Source organism: Callorhinchus milii, unplaced genomic scaffold (assembly GCF_018977255.1).
Source record: "Callorhinchus milii isolate IMCB2004 unplaced genomic scaffold, IMCB_Cmil_1.0 Scaffold5, whole genome shotgun sequence".
Taxonomy (NCBI): domain Eukaryota; kingdom Metazoa; phylum Chordata; class Chondrichthyes; order Chimaeriformes; family Callorhinchidae; genus Callorhinchus; species Callorhinchus milii.
In genome coordinates, this window is record NW_024704746.1 from 51,896,307 (window position 1) to 51,917,873 (window position 21,567).

At 45.4% G+C, this 21,567-nt stretch overlaps 1 protein-coding gene across 1 annotated transcript in view; it reads right to left on the bottom strand.

The window, feature by feature from the left end:
* Positions 1 to 6,079: 6,079 nt before the first annotated feature.
* LOC121849205 (stimulated by retinoic acid gene 8 protein homolog) overlaps positions 6,080 to 21,567 on the bottom strand; it is a 26,669-nt gene continuing 11,181 nt past the window's right edge. The window contains exons 6-9 of the mRNA XM_042335434.1: positions 14,045 to 14,315; positions 11,696 to 11,784; positions 10,299 to 10,410; positions 6,080 to 6,178 (exon numbers count right to left, since the gene is read on the bottom strand). Coding sequence (XP_042191368.1) covers positions 6,080 to 6,178; positions 10,299 to 10,410; positions 11,696 to 11,784; positions 14,045 to 14,315 — 571 coding nt within the window. The remainder of the gene's footprint in view (positions 6,179 to 10,298; positions 10,411 to 11,695; positions 11,785 to 14,044; positions 14,316 to 21,567) is intronic.

Here is a 21,567-nt window from a genome sequence, read left to right on the forward strand (position 1 = left end):
TTTATTTTCATATACAATTCATATACGATATACAATTCATATACAATTCAAAGGTTAATGCTTTAACACATTGTATTGTTAAGTTACATTAAATCAGTAAGAATCAACAAAACCAATATTACCTGATTCCATTGGGGAAGTTGCTGACCACCAGCTGCCTCACAAATGTTCTTCCTACGATGATTCCAACTATTCCAAAGTTATATCTTTCTTTTAGGTATTTCTTACTCCATTGCCCCTTGTCACAGAGATAGTCCCCACCCTTCGCAGGCTGCTAGCAATCTTGAGCTGGATCTTTTCCATGGGAAATAACCAAGAAGGAGAAAGAGATATGGACAACTAATTTAATAATAATAATCCTTTTCACATCTTCTAGACATCACAAAGCACTTCACAGTACTGTGAAGTGAATTGACTGTATATTTGTGGGCGAAACACGGCAACTAATTGTGCACAGCAGTGTCCCACAAACAGTTGGGGATTGAGTGACCAAATTATTATTATTTCTTTTTTTGAAGAATTATTGAAACTTGCCCAAGGTTTCGCCCTGCCAGAAATTGAACCCAGGACTTTCGCTTTGGGAGGATTCTGTCATCTCCCTGTTTTTTAGTCATAATAATAAAATATAATCTACAGAATTGTTATAGAAGGACATTTTCAACAAACACCAATTAAAAACACCAATTGATATATGAAAACATGAATTGTTATAAAACTTGAATTGTTATAGAAAACATCTTTAGCCAAAAAATAATTTGTTACAGGAAAACCTCTTCAACTACCTCATCATTAACACAACACTTAATTAAAACATGATTGTTATGGAACATGAATCTGTGATGGCGAACATCTTCAACAACCTTCAGCTACAATAAACAAATCAGCTTGACATTTTCCAAGCTACATCATCATTTTTAACTATTAATCAAAATGGTGTCTATTCAACATAAGCATTTCTAACCATTGATTAAAATAATTATTTTGACTACATTGGTTAACATATAGATGGGAGGATGACACCTACCCAAATACTGGATGAGGGAAAGTTATCACAACCTGACCTCAGCCGGGGTCAAGCCAATATATCTTTACCTTCGCTGACGATAATTGGCATATGTACCCTCTCAGGGGCCCTAAATTAGTCATTTAAAATACACAACCCTAGTAACTAATGAAATCCTTACTAAAAAGATTATAAGTGTTGGTTATATTCTAAAAGTATACTAATTAAAAACCTTAACAACAGTAAACATCACAAATATAATCTTACAATGTCAGTTAACAACAAACTCTTCAATTGTGCAATTAGATTTGCTGCTTTTAGCCAATGTGCATTCATCATCGTCCAAAGATTAATATAAAGAGAATGAGGATATTAAGAGAAAATAAGCAAAAGGTGAGAAGGAGAAAGAAAGACAGAGACAAAATCATTCTAATCTCCTTGTGCTCAGTGAAAATATTAAACTCTGTGCCCCACAAAGTTTGCAGTGATTGAGATTGCTGCAGATAATTTTTGGTAATCAAATTTTTTCCTGCTGGATATCATTTAACAGCAAATCCTTCATTGTGCAATTAGATTATCTTCTTTTAGCCAGTGTGCATTCATCCTCATTCAGTTAAGTTTGACTCGCAAGTTTAGACTTCATAATTTGGGCGAGAGACATGTGAAATATAGGAACAGGAGTAGGCCATTCAGCCCCTCGAGCCTGTTCCGTCATTCTATAGGATCATGGCTGGTCTGTACCTCAACTCACCCTTGCCCCATATCTCTTGATTCTCACCCAGGCCTCAGGCCCCATATCCCTTTAAACCTGCCTTGCCTCATATCCCTTGGGTCAGCTTCTTTTTTAAAAAAAATCCCTTAGGTTTGCTATCTATTACAAACTTATGTCAATGGGTTTGAAGGGAAAAACATGGACAAAAATTGGCTAAAGTAAACAGAGAATGGTCGTAAGAGCAGTTAGGTCAAAGTGGCATTTATTGAATGGAACTCCTCAGGGAAATGTGCTGGAATTTCTCCTGTACCCTGAATCCATTGATGATTTGGATTAACAAACTCAGTGCAAAATGTTAAATTTACAAGTGATACCAAGTTGTCATTGGATCCTACAATTGGAGGAGAGACTGCCAATCTTAAAATGAAAGCACGCCAGGGTACCCATCTGGTCACCCATAAAGACACCTGGGCAAATAAAGTTAATTACGGATTCAGTAATTGCAAGATTCATAAGATTACATGATAATCTGTTATGGTTACTGAGGCGGTTTTATTGCTAGGATTGGTTTAATTGGTACTGTTTAATCATGGTCATTGACACATTGGCTGTTACAAGCTGTTGTATTGCTAACATGCATTGAATGCGACCTGTATCATTCCATGATTCTATGAAACGTATGAAAAAGTATTTCAGCCAGAAGAGCTGTACATATGGCTGAAAATCTGATTTTGAGCTTGTCACTATTCATACGTAAATTGTACTGACTGGTTCCTTTTCATTGCTTTTCCTGACACAATGCACGAAACCTGAGTAATTATAATGGGTAACATTTTCTGATGAGAAAATCTCATGTGTAGAGTACAACAACAACTTGGATTTATATAGCGCCCTTCATGCCGGACGGCGTCTCAGAGCGCTTCATAGTAACGGATCCCGGAGCCGAGCCAGGGGGAGGGGGAGAAAGGTGACTAAAGGCGCAGTCAAAAAGAAAGGTCTTCAGTAGAGACCTGAAAATAGGAAGAGAGGGGGCGAGGCGAAGGGAGTGAGGAAGGGAGATCCAGAGTCTCAGGGCATACTGGCTGAAGGTACGGCCGCCAAGGGCGGAGCGGAGAACTCGGGGAACAGGGAGGAGGCCAGACCCGGAGGAACAAAGGCAACGGGAACTCTTTTGAGGAGAGAGGAGGTCAGAGAGGTAGGGGATTTGAAGTGGAGGGATTTGAAGACAAGGGTGAGGATCTTGACGTCGATCCTCTCTGGGACAGGCAGCCACTGGAGTCTGGCAAGGACCGGGGTGTGTGAGAATGCGGGTGGCAGAGTTTTGAATAATTTGCATTTTATGGATGGTAGTAGATGGGAGATCGGTGAGGAGGACATTTGAAAAGTCCAGCCGAGAGGTGACAGAGGCATGGACCAGGGTTTCAGTGGCTTTCGGAGTGAGGTATTGGTGGAGACGGGCGATGCGTTAAGAGGTGGAAAAAGGCGGTGCTGGTGAGGAACTGGATGTGGGGGAGGAAGGATAATTGGGGATCGAACCTGACACCTAGGTTGCGTACGGGTTCGGAGAGTTTTAGGGGAAGGTCGGGTAGGTGGAGGAGGTGAGAACCGTGAGATTTTAGATGTTGACAAGAGCCAAAGAGTATGGCTTCCGTCTTGTCAACGTTCAGCTGAAGGAAATTTGTGCTCATCCAGCCCCTGAGATCTGACAGGCAGGCTGACAACATCAGGGGACTGGGGGGTCGCAAAGTGAAGTGGAAAAATAGAGTTGTGTGTCGTCTGCATATATATGGAAATGTACTCCATGTCTGCGGATGACATCCCCAAGAGGGAGCACGTAGATCAGAAAGAGGAGGGGGCAAAGGATGGATCCTCAGGGTACCCCGCAGGTAACCAGGTGAGAGCAGGAGGAGAAGCCGTTTGTGCAGATGCACTGCTGGCGGTTTGTGAGGTAGGACTCGAACCAGGCGAGTGTGGTCCCACTGAGATGGATGACGGAGGAAAGGTGGTGGAGGAGGATGGCGTGATCGACTGTGTCGAACGCAGCGGAGGAGTCCAGGAGGACAAGGAGGCAGAGGGAGCCCTGGTCACAGATGGAGAGGATGTCGTTTGTGACTTTCACAAGCTCAGCCTCTGTACTGTGGACTTGGCGGAAACCGGACTGGAGGGGTTCGAAGAGGGAGTGGGAGGAGAGGTGTGCGCGGAGTTGATTGGCAACAACGCGTTCTAGGACTTTTGCGAGGAAGGGCAGGTTTGAGATAGGGCGGTAGTGGCTGGGGTTTGAGGGATCAAGGGAAGGTTTTTTGAGGAGGGGGGTGGTGACAGCAGTTTTGAGGGGGTCAGAGAGGGCGTGTCAGAGTATGGTCAAAAGAGCAACCATTTGTGGGAACTCGGCTCTGACACGCCTGAAGAGAGATAATGCGGGAGCAGAGTTTCTGCAGGACAGTGACATGCATATCTGGTTATCATCAGGATTTTATATTTCCGTATCCTTTGCAAAATCTGGTGGTGGCCTTTACGTTTTAAACCACATAAATGTAACTCACTCCTTCAAATGCTAAAGATTTGTTGAACTGCTTTCTCACACACCAGTTCTCTAATCCAATGTGGGCAAAGCATTAGCAGGGTGGGTGTATCCACATTTGCAAATTAAAAATATTGTGGGGGAAGAAAATTTTCAAGAATCAAAGCATCGTGAAATCAAACCCAGGAAGTTAATTCACTTATCTTTTTATTGATGAATTATTTTCTGAACAGAAACATTTCAGAGTGTGTAATACCTTGTTGATTGCATGACCTGCCCTTGACAGTAGGTTAGAGAGACATTAAACAACATTGATATCACAATGTATATTGAACAGCACAGCTATAACCTACTGATTAACACATTTATCCTACAACAATATTCTCTCCACCGTTGTAACCTATAAAACCCATCATTGAAGATGATTTTAATAGGAATTTCAAGAAAAAGCTCCTATAACATACAAACTGCAAGGAATGCGGTTCTAATGCAAAATGTTACTGTTTTATTTAATTCTGTTCTGAATATCCGTTCCCCCCTCCGCTGCCTGTCTTTTAATCAGATAATTCAAACAATCAGATGACACTACTGCACATTTAATTGACACAATTTGGCCATTTTTAAATAAGGAATGTGCAGTATCTACGTCTCTATAATATTCTATTTCCAACTTCTATCAGCTCTCACAATCTGTTCATTTACATCGGTTCCAACACAAATAGCTCTTTAAAGAGGAGCAAGGAACGATGTGGGCTTCTTGGGCTAGGAGCTGGTTTTCAATGAATTAAAGAGTTAACAGCATCCCGATTTTTGGCTCAGACTTGCCGGTAAAGTATTGCAGAAATACTGTGATCTTCAGTGATAATATCTATGAAATATTGTCACTGGTTTAAATTCATTTGTCCTGGGCTTTGGAGTCAGGGTGTTTATATTAGGTGCGAAGGATCCGAGCAGACTGAGCCACATGGTTCACATGGTTCCAAGTGGTTAATGCAAAGGAGAAATAGCGAACTTCCTTATCACAACAACAGCTTGCATTTATATAGCGCTCTCACGCAGGGTAGTGTCCCCGACCGCTTGAGCACTATCATGGAGCGCTGTCATGGACAAATAGGCATTTTATACATGCACAAATAAATAAGCCTGTTAATCTGTATCATAATGCTGCAGTTAAGCTGAGTCCTCAGGGGTACATTGGTAAGTAAAACTCCACCCTCAAAACAATTTGTACATTGCTCTGAGATAAACTACTTGAGCAGGTTTATTTTTAACGTTTTACTAGCTTGGGGGAAAAGACTTTCAAAGTATGTGTCCTCATCTTCACTCCTCTTTAAGGAGTCACTTGTGCTGTTTCCCCCAACAAGTGTTGAATCCGATGTAAAGTGTTGAGTGTTGATAGAAGTTGAACTGTTCTCAGAACTGTTTTTTCCTCGAGTACAGGACTGGAAGTACAAAAGAACTTCCCTGGCGGTTAAATCACTTTGCAAGGTTTTCTTTCTCATTGAAACCTCTCAATTCATAAGCCAGTCTGAGTGACGTGTACAGTTCTCCATGTAGCACAATCCATTCCAAAAGAGGAAGTGCTGTTTCATGGTGACAACACATGGTACCAAGTACTAGGTGTGGGAGGAATGGTAACCATGCTATACTGAAGTTGGGCCTCAAGCCCTTCCCGGACTAAACTAATAAGTTATCCATTCAGCTGCACATTGTCACAATGATGCACCAGAGTACTGCTACCAGTAACGGCAGCATAAACCCAAACTCTTAAATTGTGGTCCACCCCACTTCTTGCTTCCTGTACTTCTGCAGATTTAAATGTCTGGTGCAGAAATTCCATTCACTACAGATCATCATCAAACGTTTCTGTGCACCTCAGCAGGAAAGCTTCATCATCGAAGTTTGGGGAGCCAGTCTGTTGAGTGGAGAGACACAGGCTGAGCTGAAGCCAGAGGAATAACACTCAGTTTAGTTTTAAAAAATCTGATCCCAATAGCAGATTCTAGCAGATTTTAGCGGTTCCAAATTGATGATTGATTGAACCACTTTCAAAACCGATAATAATCTATGGATTTGATATATCACTTAAATATGAAAGTGTCTCAAAGCACTTCACAAACAATTGCTGCAAAGCATAGGACTGTATCGACAGACAAATCTGGCAGCCAATTTACACATAGTAAGATCCCACAAATAGCCCTGAAATGTATGATAGTTATCTGAAGGATTACTGGCTTGGATTCCGGGAAATACCCAGCTTGTGTTTGAGCCTGGTTCAATTGATAGTAACATTTTTGCCTCTGATTGAGAAGGCTGGGGTTCAAGCTCTATGTCGGGACTTGGAACTCGTAAAGTGTCATCTGACACTTCACTGCTGTGCTTTTATCCTGAAGCGCATAATCCTTGCACTTGATATATCATCCTCATTCCACCCACAAAATACACAGTCAATCCATTTTACAGTATATCCATTCACAATTTCAAGACTGAGGTGGATAGATATTTGTTAGGTCAGGGTATCAAGGGATATGAGACCAGGACAAGTAATTGAAGTTGAGGTACAGATCAGCCATGATCTTATACAATGGCAGAACAGGCTCGAGGGGCTGAATGTCCTACTCCTGTTTCTATGTTTCTATCCTGTGAAGAGCTTTGAGACATCTCAATGACGTGATAAAGCGCAATATCAAATGCAAGGTTTAGTATTTTACTGCAGAAGGATGTTTCAAAGCATCTGACAGGATTTACGGTTAATGCAGTGACTGTGTGGTTTGGTTGTGAATCAACAGAGATAGAGAATAATAATAGCCAGGACACAGCTTGTCTGCAATAAGAAAGTGAGACACTAACAGCTGGTAGTTTCGCTCTCTCCGCTTTAAAGCTTCTCTCAGAGCACCAAGTAAATACTCTGGAGTTGCTGCAAAATTATATCTGAGTTGTCGGGGGTTACTATGGGAGGTGGGTGATGTGCGTCCAAGTTAGGGTTTACATGGTCTGTGGAGGGATACAGATAAATGGGTTGAATGCCTTTTTCTTATTCTTGACTCTTCAATGCTCTTGTGCGATGACTTCTTACTCTGACCAAGATATTTCTTTGCTACCATCTGCAAGACAGAGCAATCTCTCTTCTCAGTGATGCTCCAAGGCTGCCATTATCTTCACTAGCACTATTCCCACTGTTATCATTAATTTATAGCTTTAAATCCCTTGATTTACAAACATAATTTTTTATTATATTAATGTCTCAACCCCCTCCCACCCAGCTGCTGGTTGCTCAACTCTCCATCCACTGCCCACTTCTGGCAGACATGATAAATTGGTCCCTCTTCTCAGGCTCAGTCCCACTCTCCCTCAAAACCGCTGTCATTACTCCCCTCCTTAAAAAACCTACTCTTGATCCCTTCAACCTCACGCACTACCATCCCATTTAAAACCTGCTCTTTCTGACCAACGCCCTGGAACACGTTGTTCCAAACCAACTTCACTCACACTTTACCCTCCACTTCCTACTTGAACCCCTCCAGTCCAGTTTTTCCACCTCCACCATATTGTTTGCTTCTGTCTGTACCTCATAACCGACGCAGCTGAACCTCCCAGCTGGACTATTGACATCGTCACTTCCCGGGTGGACTATTCCAATGCCCTTCTCGCTGGTCTCCCCAGCTCCATGATACACAAAATTCAAATAATTTAAAATTCCGCCATCCGGATATTCACCTGCACAAAACTCCCCCATCACACCAGTCCTTGTGAGGCTCCACTGCGTCCCAATTACTGAACGGATCATTTCAAGATCCTCACACTCATTTCAAATCCTTTCATGCCCTCGCACCTCCCTACATATCTGACCTGCTTACCCCCTACTCCACCACCCGCGGCCTCCACTCGGCTGGCTCCAGCCTCCTGTTTGTCCCTCGTTCTCTCCGTTCCACCATTGGTGGCCGTTGCTTCAGCCACTACACCCAAAACTGTGAAATTCTCTCCTTCAATCCCTCCGTCTTAACCTCTCACTCCCCACCTTCAAACCCCACCTAAAGATCCTCCTTTTTGATTGTGCTTATGGTTACTTCCCCACTTCCCCTCCCTCTCCCCCTGGCTTGGGGTCAGACTCCGCAAACCACGTATGTCCTCCAGGACGCTACCCCGCGTGAAGGGCGCTATATAAATGCAAGTTGTTATATAGTAACAAAATAAATTCCAACAAGTTACAATACACTGAATCCACCCTGAAGTTGTATATGATGAAGAAAGGAAAAGAAGGGTATGGGAGGAAGCAGGAAGTGGGTGGAAACGCACTTGAAGTATAAACTCCGGCACGGACTAGTTGAGCTGAATGGTCTGTTTCCAACCTGTACAGTCTATGCAAATCCATGTACGGTTCAGGAATGTAAATATGGTCCCTCTGATGAACCAGATGTCTTTTGTGTCTCTGTACACTCTCCCCCTCAATCCCTCCGCCTTGCCCCCTCTCTCCCCTTTTAAGTCCCACATGAAAACGTTCCTCTTCGACTGTGCTTACGAGAGCAGTTGGGGCTATTCGGTTGAATGTGAACAAGACTGAGGCCCTCCTGATTGTCTCACGCCAGTGCCTCTGCACCTCAGGCTCTGGCAACATCAACCTCCATGGTTGCACACCACACCTCACCGAGCCAGTCAGGAACCTTGGTGTCTTGTTCGACCCTCAACTGTCTTTTCTCCCCCACATTCAAGCCATGACCCTCTCTGCCTTCCCTCACCTCCGTAACATCACTCAACTCCGCCACTACCTCACCCCTCAGGCCACTGAAACTCTTGTTCATGCCTTCATCACCTCCAGGCTCGACTATGCAAATGCACTGCTTGTCGGCCTTCCCAACTCCTCTCTCCATAGGCTGCAGATAATCCAGAACTCTGCAGCCCGTGTCCTCTCCCGTACCAAACTCCGTGACCCCATCTCCCCCACTCTCGCCCGACTCCATTGGCTCCCTATCCTTCAGAGGATCCAATTAAAGATCCTGTCCTCACCTACAAGGCCCTCCATGGTCTCGCCCCACCCTAAATCTGGGACCTCCTAACTCCCTACCAACCCGCCCGTTCCTTCTGCTCAGCCGGCTCTGGCCTGCTCCACATCCCCTGACCCACTCGCCCCACCATTGGCGGGAGAGCCTTCAGTCACTCTGCCTCCAACCACTGGAATTCCATCCCCCAGTCACTCTGCCTCGCCCCTCCTTAGCCTCCTTCAAGTCCCACCTCAAGACCCTCCTCTTCGACCATGCCATCGGCCACCCCCCTTCCCCTCCCCCCAACCCCAACTCGGGTCTGAAATGTTGTACTCTGTCCAGCGCCTTGGGACATCCTCCCGACGTGAAAGGCGCTATACAAATGTAATCTTGTTGTTGTTGTTGTATATGATAACTCCAGAATGCTGGGTTAAGGAAGGAAAAAAATTAGTCATGGTCCTGATCAGAAGCAGGTTTCTGCTTCTGATCATGGTCCAGAGATCCCTTCAGGAATGTCCATAGTGATAATCCTTACATTTGATTACAGTCCCACAAATAAAATTGGTTACTCACTTCAAATACTGTTTTGTGGGACTTTGCTTGTGTGCATATTGACTGCCACATTCGCCTACAAAATACGCAGTCACTACACTTTAGTGTTGTGATTTGAGACGTCCTCCCAAAGTGAAAAGAGCTATATCAAATGCAAGGATTATTTATTTATTGATGAACTGGGAAAACAATTTCATCTGGTGGGCTGTGAGCCAAGAGACCAGGAGAAACTCAGGTGTGATTGGGTCAAGCTCAGCTATAATTCCATCTGTGAACAAAATAGTTGATGATGCCCATGGATCAAACTCCAGGTTGTGTCTGTAGGGGAGGTGGAGACTCTTGTCTCCACCTCCCCTACAGTATAAGTAGAAAGAAGGTGGAGCAGGTGACTTATTTTGAGGTGAAGTATACAGACTCATGTTGATTGCAAAAAGTCTTCTGCTGGTAATGCAAAGATTTTTAAACTCCTCCCCCACCGCCCGCCTAATTCAGGAATCAGTACTTAGCTGTCCTGTACTTGACAAGTCTTACCTGCAGGAGGTGTGTTGCTGCATCACATTGTGCCTTCACAAAGTTAACAATCTGCTTGTAGAGCGTGCAGGTCTCTTCTGGATTTTCAGAAGCACAATGAGTGAAGGTAGAGCTTTCCATCCAATCACAAGGAAATAAAGATAAAAGATACAGGTGTCAGGACGTTCGCATCTACGTGGTTAATAATGTAGTCCACTGTAAACAGCAATGTAAATCTCATACTGAGTCATGTGGGATAATCAATATTTTATTTTAATAAAATGAGATGCATTAACTACAGTTTAATTAATTAGTTAATTAAATGATTATGCTGAAATACAGTGTAACATCATACACAAGATCACTGAATTATTGATCCTTGTCTCCACCAGCTCAATGAACTGCACCTAATTGGGCATACCTGTAAATATCCCACTCACTGTCTGGGCACTTTGATAAAAATTGGCCATCTGAACAAAGTACCAAAGAGTGATTGAGAGCCAAAGAATGATATTCAACAAGATTCAGAAGATGAGGATGGAGAAAGGAAAAGGGAAGAGAAGAAAATAATAATGCTTGCATTTAAAATAGTTCCTCATTGTGTTGTAATGTCTCAAAGTGCTTCACAGTTTTTCGGTGAAGTATAGTGATTGTGTATTTGTAGGTGAACGCAGCAATCAATTTGCACACAGAGATGTCCCCACAAAACACTATGAATTGGAAGAACAACTCTATCTTAACCAAGACACCGGGAAAATCTTCTTTATCTTCTCTTGTTGAACATTATCATGTGATCCTTAGGGTTAGGGTTAGGGTTAGCATGTGGAAAAACAGCATCTTTCCATGGTCATTTAACCTGGGGCAAATGAAGCTCAAGCTGCAGATTATCCACAACGAGAAAGAATAATAATAAATAATCCTTGCATTTGATATTATGCCTAATCATGTTGTTTGAGACATCTCATATAATATATTACAGTGGTTCGATGGTATTTTGTGGGCGAAAGGGTGGGAGTGTGCCACAGGCTCAGAGATTCCTATTAATTCACATGACACCAATACCTCCTAAACGTTTCACTGTCTTCTGACTTGAGGTCATATTCCCACTTGCATGTATTCCTCTCTGCATTTTTTTGAAATAGAAACGGCGAATGAGAGTTTGAGAAAGAAATAGAAGAAAAAAGAGATAAAAGGAGAACAGTACAAAATATAAATGATGGAATAAACATTTCCAAATATTTCATATGGAAACCACTTCGTTTGATACTTTCAACTCCTCATGAAAAATACGCAAACTATTACAGTTGTAGAACAGAATGCTGGGTTTAATTAGGCAGAAAACACCCCAGGCTTTGGTGGACAAAAATGTGGATTTCATAGTTACAATACAGTTATTATTTCTTATATGACATTTCTACCTGTTCTCTCGTTTTATTCCAGTGTGAGCATTTGATTCGGATTTTATCAGGAACCCTGAGGCGAAATCAAATGCATCTTCAAAAAGCATCTGGAAAAGAAAGAAAGAGAAAAACAAGAGGTATCTTCTTCACACATACAATGAACACAAATGGTTCTCACATACCATTCCCTTCCATGCTGCATAAAGGCAGCCTTCCTCCAGGAGAACCCCCGAGTCATTTAAGAGGCACCATAAAGAGTACCACCACCAACAGCTTGCCCTTCATACGGGGTAACGTCCCGGAGTGCTTGACAGTGGTGGAGTCTTACACCGAGCCAGGATGAGAGGGAGCAGGGAGGTGACCGTAAACACAATCAAAAAAGGAAGGTCATATGAAAGTGGGGAGGGAGGGAGGGAGCAAGGCAGAGGGATTGAGGGAGAGAGTTCCAGAGTTTTGGTGCATAATGGCTGAAGACACGGCCACTGATATGCAGAGGGGACGAGGGACAAGCAGGAGGTAAAAGGAGAACAATACAAAATATAAATGAGGGAATAAACATTAGCTGGAGTTAGATTAGAAGATCAGTCATGATTGAATGGCAGGGCAGGCTCGAAGTGCCGAATGCCCTACTCCTGCTCCTACATGTTATGTTATGAGGTCAGAGCCAGCTGAGCGGAGGCAGCGAGTGGTGGAGGTGAGGGGTATGCAGATTGGATAAGTAGGGAGGTGCGAGGGCATGAAGGGATTTGAAACGAGTGAGAGGATCTTGAAAACGATCTGTTCCATAATTGGAAGCCAGTGGAACCTGGCAAGCACTGGTGTGTTGGGGGGGCAGAGTTTTGTGCGGGTGAGTATCCAGGCGAGTTTGCCCCTCAATGGAGAATAAAAAGAGAAAAAAACAGAAGTTAATTTCCTGACTATCAACAACAAGAGAAATAGCTGCATCTGGCAAGTGTCTGAGAATGTTGGACAGTCGATAGGGGGGAGGGGGAACGCAAATAAAGCAGGAGAACATGTGAGGAACACAGAACAAAAGATAAAATGAACCCTTTTTTCTTAGTGCTGAAAAGCAGCACAATGTGGACATCTCACACATGGTCAGTTTTAACCCACAATAACATAATTCTTGAAGAAAGACAGAAAGTGGAAACAATCTTCTTTGCACTTCATGTATGTTAGCGATTAATGGAGACACGTTTTCTCATTCTTAAAAAATTACATTATTACTATCATTATTTGTTTCTGTCCACATCTCATTGAGGCACTGATCCGTGCTAAGGTTTGGTTCCACAAACCTCAGACACACTCCAGTACCTTGCCCAGTTCTTCATGAGTGAGCCAAAACAGTGGCTCACTCACAAAGTCCTCATTGCTATTGGCCTCAATCACCAGCTGTTATGGGATCAGCTGAGATAACAATGAGATAACATTTAAATTACTTTATTGTGATTGAGATTGCATTAAAATGCACTGTGACACTCAGCTCCTGTTAACCCTGGAAGACAAAGCCCTAATGGGTAGGGTGATCCTAGCTGGATAAGCAGCAGGAAAGCTAGCCAGGGAGTACTCTCAATGGCAAGCTGCGCAGTTTTAGCTGGTTAGTCTCCAGCAGTACCCCACCGCACACTCTGAGGTCCCCAAGCCTTGGCAACCTATGCCTAATATTTCCCGGAATTAGGGAAGCAGGATGCGTCCCTCCAGGGAGAGTGTGTGCATTCCTGTAGCTAAGTGGTTAGAGCACTCGCTTTGCAAGCAAGAGACCTGAGTTCAATTCCAGGCAGGGCGAAACCTTAGGCAAGTTTCCTTACTCCACACACCTAATAATAATCCCTCCAAAACCAAAAACAGTAATAAAATTGGTCATTTTCAATCTACGACTGTTTGTGGGACATTGCTGTGCGCAATTGGCTGCCGGTTCGCCCACAAATATACAGTCAATTCACTTTACAGTGTGTTCTGTGAAACGCTTTGGGACGTCCTCCCGACGTGAAAAGCGCTATATCAAATGCAAGGATTATTATTATTATTCCACTCCAATAAACATCTATGGTATTTCCATCTGTAGGTGGGATGCTTGGAATTCTCAGTTTGGTTTGGATAATCTTAAGCATTGTAACTGGTTTCTGCGTGAGTCAGACATCCAGCTGATCCTCAAAACATGAGATTACATTATAATATGGAAATTAAATTACACATTTACAATTGCATTACAATTCTATCCCGGGTTAAAGGGACACTGGGCCTCCACTGCTGACATGCTGACATAAGCCAACTCAGCACAAGGTACGGATTGAACATAAATCCTTCCCAATCAATATGGCTTTAATATCAAGTCTAATCTCACACATGGAAAGGTGTTGTAGGTACCTCATCAGGAGTAGATTCAGAAGAAGCACTTGCCCCCTGGCTGTCCAGCATCTTGTCTCTCAAAGAATAGTCCATCTGCATGGGAAGCTGTAAAGTAATGGCTTTGCTGGGGGACAGACATTTTTTGAATATGACTGCCTTTTTCTCTGCAGACATGCCCTGCCAGAGATGCGAGATTGCTTTTGACACGATCGGAAGGCCAATCTGTTCCACTGACACAATCACGTTCTCCACTAAAAGATCCATGGTTTCTTTATAAAAATACAGGTACCTGCCCGAGAGGCAAACACAGAGGGAGGGATTTAATTTTCATTCTATTTTTCCCAATCTCCAGATATACTATCTACATGTCGCATCCTTTCTATGTTGAAATCAAAATTCATTGCACGGTCTCCTACTCCAACAAATTCAGATGTTAACAGAAACTTGCATTTATATGCTGCCCTTCATGTCGGATAAAGTCTTGAAGTGCTTCACAATGGCAAGTTTGAACAAATGGGGGAATGGATGGGTGGTGGTGGAGCCTGGCAAGAATTGAGGTGTTGGGATTATGGAGTTTAGTGTGGGTGAGAATCTGGGTGGCAGAGTTTTGGATGAGCTTGTTGATTCTTGTGGATGGTGGAACTGGGGAGACCAGTGAGAATACGTTTGAGAAGTCAAGACATGTATGAGGCTTTAGGCGGCATTTGATGTGAGGTTGAGGTGGAGGTAGGCAATGTGGCGGACATGAAGGAAAGCAGTCTTGGTCAGGAACCAAACATGAAGCAGAGGATCAAAGAGGACACCTGGGTTGTACACTGGTTTGGTGAATTTGAGGGAAAGGTTGGAAAAGGGAGAGCCAGAGGTGAGGAGTTGTTGATGGGAGACAAGAAGGATACTTCCTGTCTTGGCAATATTGAGCTGAATAGAGCTGGTGCTCTCAATGCCTTTATAGTCCAGCAGGCAGGCAGAACATCAGTGGTTCTGTGATTGGAAGTAGATTTGAGTTCCATTTGCATACATGTGATATGCAAATAGCATTGGGAATTTCTGTGGAAAATGTCATTGAGAGGAAGTACGTAGTTTAAGAAAAGGAGGGGGCAAGGATTGAGTTCTGATGTATCCTGAGGTTAAAACCAAAGTTATTCTACCTATGCAGGTGGATGTAAAATATGTCATTACTCTATATGGAAAAAAGTAGAGATTGTCTGCCAGTGTGCTCATCATTAATCCTCTAGATGAGCTGGTCATTCACCTCATAGCTGATTGTGAGACATTGGTGGTAAAAATGGCTGCTGTATTATCCTACAAAATAATTGCTACACTGAAAAGTAATTACTTATAAAGCTCGGAACACTCAGCAAGTCAGGCAGGATCTATGGAGAAAGGAAAGTGAGTCAACGTTTCCTTTCTCCATAGATGCTGCCTGACCTGCTGAGTGTTTCCAACGACTTCATTTTTTGTCTCAGATTCCCAGGGTATGAAGTATTTTGCATTTTATTTATAAAGCTCGTTGAGACGTTTCAACAGAAGACACTAAAACAATGCAGGTTAATCCTTTCCTGTATTATCCTTTTCATTCCATGACCAAAGTGAAGTGTCCCTCTTATGGGCTGTACAGTGTACCCCACCACACTATTGCAGCCAAACAGTGTGCCCCACCACACTAGAGCAGCTATACACCCCCCTTCCCCTCCCCTCCCCCCCTCCCCCAGCTTGGGTCTGAAATGCTGTATTCTGTGCAGCGCCTTGGGCCGTCCTCCCGACGTGAAAGGCGCTATACAAATATAATCTTGTTGTTGTTGTTTACAGTGTACCCCCAACACACTATGGCCGCTGTACAGTGTACCCTACCATACTATGGCAGTTCTGTTCATTTCCCTGTGCATTTCTCCCCTTTGAATTTAAGTCGCAGCACTATTGTGAGGGGCAATGGATTGACTTGATGTGTGATTGAAGACAAGTCAAATGCTAAGTAAATTGTACATCCAGGTTAAGAGCTGAACTGACAAAGCTTGGACAGGCCAAAGGCCTAGTTTCATCACTTAGGGACACTTGGCATTGAAAAGCCTCAAAAAGCAACAAATAATGTCAGAACTTTACTGCAGAGTTTTAACATGATAAAATAGGGTTAAACGTTTAACATGAGCAGGAGTGAAACACAGAATAGACTGACTGTCTCACACATGACACCACTGAGGTTTACAACGCTGTTTGCTAGCTCAGAAATAGTAACAAAAAATTCATCCCAGATAAGTGATTGATTCCAGCGTCCAGTGCAGATAGTAGTATTGGAGACCACAAAAAAGATAACAGAAGCAGAATGTTATCAATTTGGTCAAAATATGAACTTCAATGTCTTCCCATTGTACTGTTGAGCTGCTTCTTGAATAAGTGATTCCAGGATTCTACCACTCTTCCTGGTAACCCATTCCCTTCAATATAAACAAATACTTTGTTATCCTGATATTGCCTTTCACAACCATAAACATGTGATGCCTTATTCTGCTATCGGCATATCTGAACATATTACTCTGAATACCTTCTCTATCCTTGGACCTAGGTACTCAGCTCCTTGGGACATCTTCCCGACATGAAAGGCGCTCTATAAATGTAATTTTGTTGTTGTTGTATCCTAATTAAGATTTTATGGACCTCATTAAAGTTACCTCTATTCTTTGCAAGTCTGAAGAGATCTAGTTTATCTAATTGTGGAATTACCATAGCTCAAACACCGAGTATCAACTATGTTGCTTTCCCCTTTGCTGTGTCTGGGCAGTTCCTTGTTTTGCAGTGACCACAACTGTACTCAGATTGAAGAAGCAATAGAATACAGCATCCACAAAATCAAGATGTGTGCAACTTATCAGTACCTTTTAAATCATGACCTGGACCAATAAAAAATTGTGGGGCGCCTTATGGGCCCTGCGGGAAGTTGCAGAGGGGCTTTTTGCTAAATTCTGCGGGGAAATTTGCGGGGGTTGATTGGTGCTATTGAGGTACATTTTATTGGTATTTTTTTCACTAGGATAAAAACTAAATATAAGGAAATAACACATTAGATTGTTGCAAAAAAAGTATTCATTGCTTCTTTAACAAAAACTGGTTGGCCATTTTTTTGTGGAGTGGGGGGAACACATAACAGGGAGACTACAGGAGCTCACCAGCTCCTACCTCTGAGGGTCGGCGCCACACACACAGACCCAGAGAGAGACACACACAGACCCAGAGAGAGACACACACACAGACCCAGAGAGAGACACACACAGACCCAGAGAGAGACACACACACAGACCCAGAGAGAGACACACACAGACCCAGAGAGAGACACACACAGACCCAGAGAGAGCCACACACAGACCCAGAGAGAGACACACACACAGACCCAGAGAGAGACACACACACAGACCCAGAGATACACACACGCACAGACCCAGAGACAGAGACACGCACAGACCCAGAGAAAGACACAAACACACAGACCCAGAGTCACAGAGACCCAAAGAGAGAGACACACACAGACACAGAGAGACACACACAGACCCAGAGAGACACACACGCAGACCCAGAGAGAGAGACACACACAGATCCAGAGAGAGACACACACAGACCCAGAGAGAGACACACACACAGACCCAGAGAGAGACACACACAGACCCAGAGAGACACACACACAGACCCAGAGAGAGAGACACACACAGATCCAGAGAGAGACACACACAGACCCAGAGAGAGACACACACAGACCCAGAGAGAGAGACACACACAGATCCAGAGAGAGACACACACAGACCCAGAGAGAGACACACACACAGACCCAGAGAGACACACACACAGACCCAGAGAGACCAGACACACACAGACCCAGAGACCACACACACACAGACCCAGAGAGAGACACACACACAGACCCAGAGACACACACACACAGACCCAGAGAGAGACACACACAGACCCAGAGAGACACACACACAGACCCAGAGAGAGAGACACACACAGACCCAGAGAGAGACACACACACAGACCCAGAGAGAGACACACACAGACCCAGAGAGAGAGACACACACAGACCCAGAGAGACACACACACAGACCCAGAGAGAGACACACACACAGACCCAGAGAGACACACACACAGACCCAGAGAGAGACACACACAGACCCAGAGAGACACACACACAGACCCAGAGAGAGACACACACACAGCCCAGAGAGAGACACACACACAGACCCAGAGAGAGACACACACACAGACCCAGAGAGAGAGACACACACAGACCCAGAGAGAGAGACACACACACAGACCCAGAGAGACACACACACAGACCCAGAGAGAGACACACACAGACCCAGAGAGAGACACACACACAGACCCAGAGAGAGACACACACACAGACCAGAGAGAGAGACACCACACAGACCCAGAGACCACACACACACAGACCCAGAGAGAGACACACACACAGACCCAGAGAGACACACACACAGACCCAGAGAGAGACACACACACAGTCCCAGAGAGAGACACACACACAGACCCAGAGAGAGACACACACACAGACCCAGAGAGAGACACGCACACAGACCCAGAGACCACACACACACAGACCCAGAGAGAGACACACACACAGACCCAGAGAGACACACACACAGACCCAGAGACCACACACACACAGACCCAGAGAGACACACACACAGACCCAGAGAGACACACACACAGACCCAGAGACCACACACACACAGACCCAGAGACACACACACGCACAGCCCCAGAGAGAGAGACACACACAGACCCAGAGAGAGACACACACACAGACCCAGAGAGAGAGAGACACACACAGACCCAGAGAGAGACACACACACAGACCCAGAGAGACCACACACACACAGACCCAGAGAGAGACACACACACAGACCCAGAGAGACACACACACACAGACCCAGAGAGAGACACACACACCCAGAGAGAGACACACACACAGACCGAGAGAGACACCACCACAGACCCAGAGAGACACACACACACAGACCCAGAGACACACACACACACACCCAGAGACACACACACACAGACAGCCAGAGAGACACACACACACAGACCCAGAGAGAGACAGACACACACAGACCCAGAGAGAGACACACAACAGACCCAGAGAGAGACACACACACAGACCCAGAGAGAGAGACACACACACAGACACAGAGAGAGAGAGACACACACAGACCCAGAGACACACACACGCACAGCCCCAGAGAGAGAGACACACACAGCCCCAGAGAGAGAGTCACACACAGACCCAGAGAGAGAGACAGTCACACACAGACCCAGAGAGAGAGACACACACACAGACCCAGAGAGAGACACATAGACAGACCCAGAGACACACACACAGACCCAGAGAGACACACACACAGACCCAGAGAGAGACACACACACAGACCCAGAGAGAGACACATACACAGACCCAGAGACACACACACAGACCCAGAGAGAGACACACACACAGACCCAGAGAGAGACACACACACAGACCCAGAGACCACACACACACAAACCCAGAGACACACACACAGACCCAGAGAGAGACCAGAGAGAGACACACACACAGACCCAGAGAGAGACACACACAGCCAGAGAGAGACACACACACAGACCGAGAGAGACACACACACACAGCCAGAGAGAGACACACACACACACAGCCAGAGACACACACACACAGCCAGAGAGACACACACACACAGCCAGAGAGAGACACACACACACACAGCCAGAGAGAGAGAGACACACCACAACAGACCAGAGAGAGACACACACGACACAGACCCAGAGAGAGACACACACACACAGAGCCAGAGAGAGAGAGACACACACACACGCACAGAGAGAGACACACCGACACAGAGAGAGAGACACACACACAGACCCAGAGAGAGACACACACACACAGACCCAGAGAGAGAGAGAGACACACCGACACAGAGAGAGAGACACACACACAGACCCAGAGAGAGAGACACACACACACAGACCCAGAGAGACACACACACGACCCAGAGAGAGAGACACACACAGACCCAGAGAGAGAGACACACACAGACCCAGAGAGAGAGACACACACACAGACCCAGAGAGAGACACATACACAGACCCAGAGACACACACACAGACCCAGAGAGAGACACACACACAGACCCAGAGAGAGACACACACACAGACCCAGAGACCACACACACACAAACCCAGAGACACACACACACAGACCCAGAGAGAGACAAACACAGACCCAGAGAGAGACACACACACAGACCCAGAGACACACACACGCACAGCCCCAGAGAGAGAGACACACACAGACCCAGAGACACACACACGCACAGCCCCAGAGAGAGAGACACACACCGACCCAGAGAGAGAGACACACACAGACCCAGAGAGAGAGACACACACCGACCCAGAGAGAGAGACACACACAGACCCAGAGAGAGAGACACACACCGACCCAGAGAGAGAGACACACACAGACCCAGAGACACACACACGCACAGCCCCAGAGAGAGAGACACACACCGACCCAGAGAGAGAGACACACACCGACCCAGAGAGAGAGACACACACCGACCCAGAGAGAGAGACACACACCGACCCAGAGAGAGACACACACCGACCCAGAGAGAGACACACACAGCCCCAGAGAGAGAGACACACACAGACCCAGAGAGAGACAAACACAGACCCAGAGAGAGACACACGCACAGACCCAGAGACACACACACACGCACAGCCCCAGAGAGAGAGACACACACAGCCCCAGAGAGAGAGAGACACACACAGACCCAGAGAGAGACACACACACACAGACCCAGAGACACACACACGCACAGCCCCAGAGAGAGACACACACCGACCCAGAGAGAGAGACACACACCGACCCAGAGAGAGAGACACACACCGACCCAGAGAGAGAGACACACACACACAGACCCAGAGAGACACACACACAGACCCAGAGACACACACACGCACAGCCCCAGAGAGAGAGACACACAGAGATCCAGAGAGAGACACACACAGACCCAGAGAGAGACACACACACAGACCCAGAGAGAGACACACACAGACCCAGAGAGAGACACACACAGACCCAGAGAGAGCCACACACAGACCCAGAGAGACACACACACAGACCCAGAGAGAGACACAAACACACAGACCCAGAGAGTCACAGAGACCCAAAGAGAGAGACACACACAGACCCAGAGAGACACACACACAGACGCAGAGAGACACACACAGACCCAGAGAGACACACACACAGCCCGAGAGAGAGACACACACAGCCCCAGAGAGAGACACACACAGCCCCAGAGAGAGACACACGCAGACCCAGAGAGAGAGACACACACAGATCCAGAGAGAGACACACACAGACCCAGAGAGACACACACACAGACCCAGAGAGAGACACACACACAGTCCCAGAGAGAGACACACACACAGACCCAGAGAGACACACACACACAGACCCAGAGAGAGACACACAC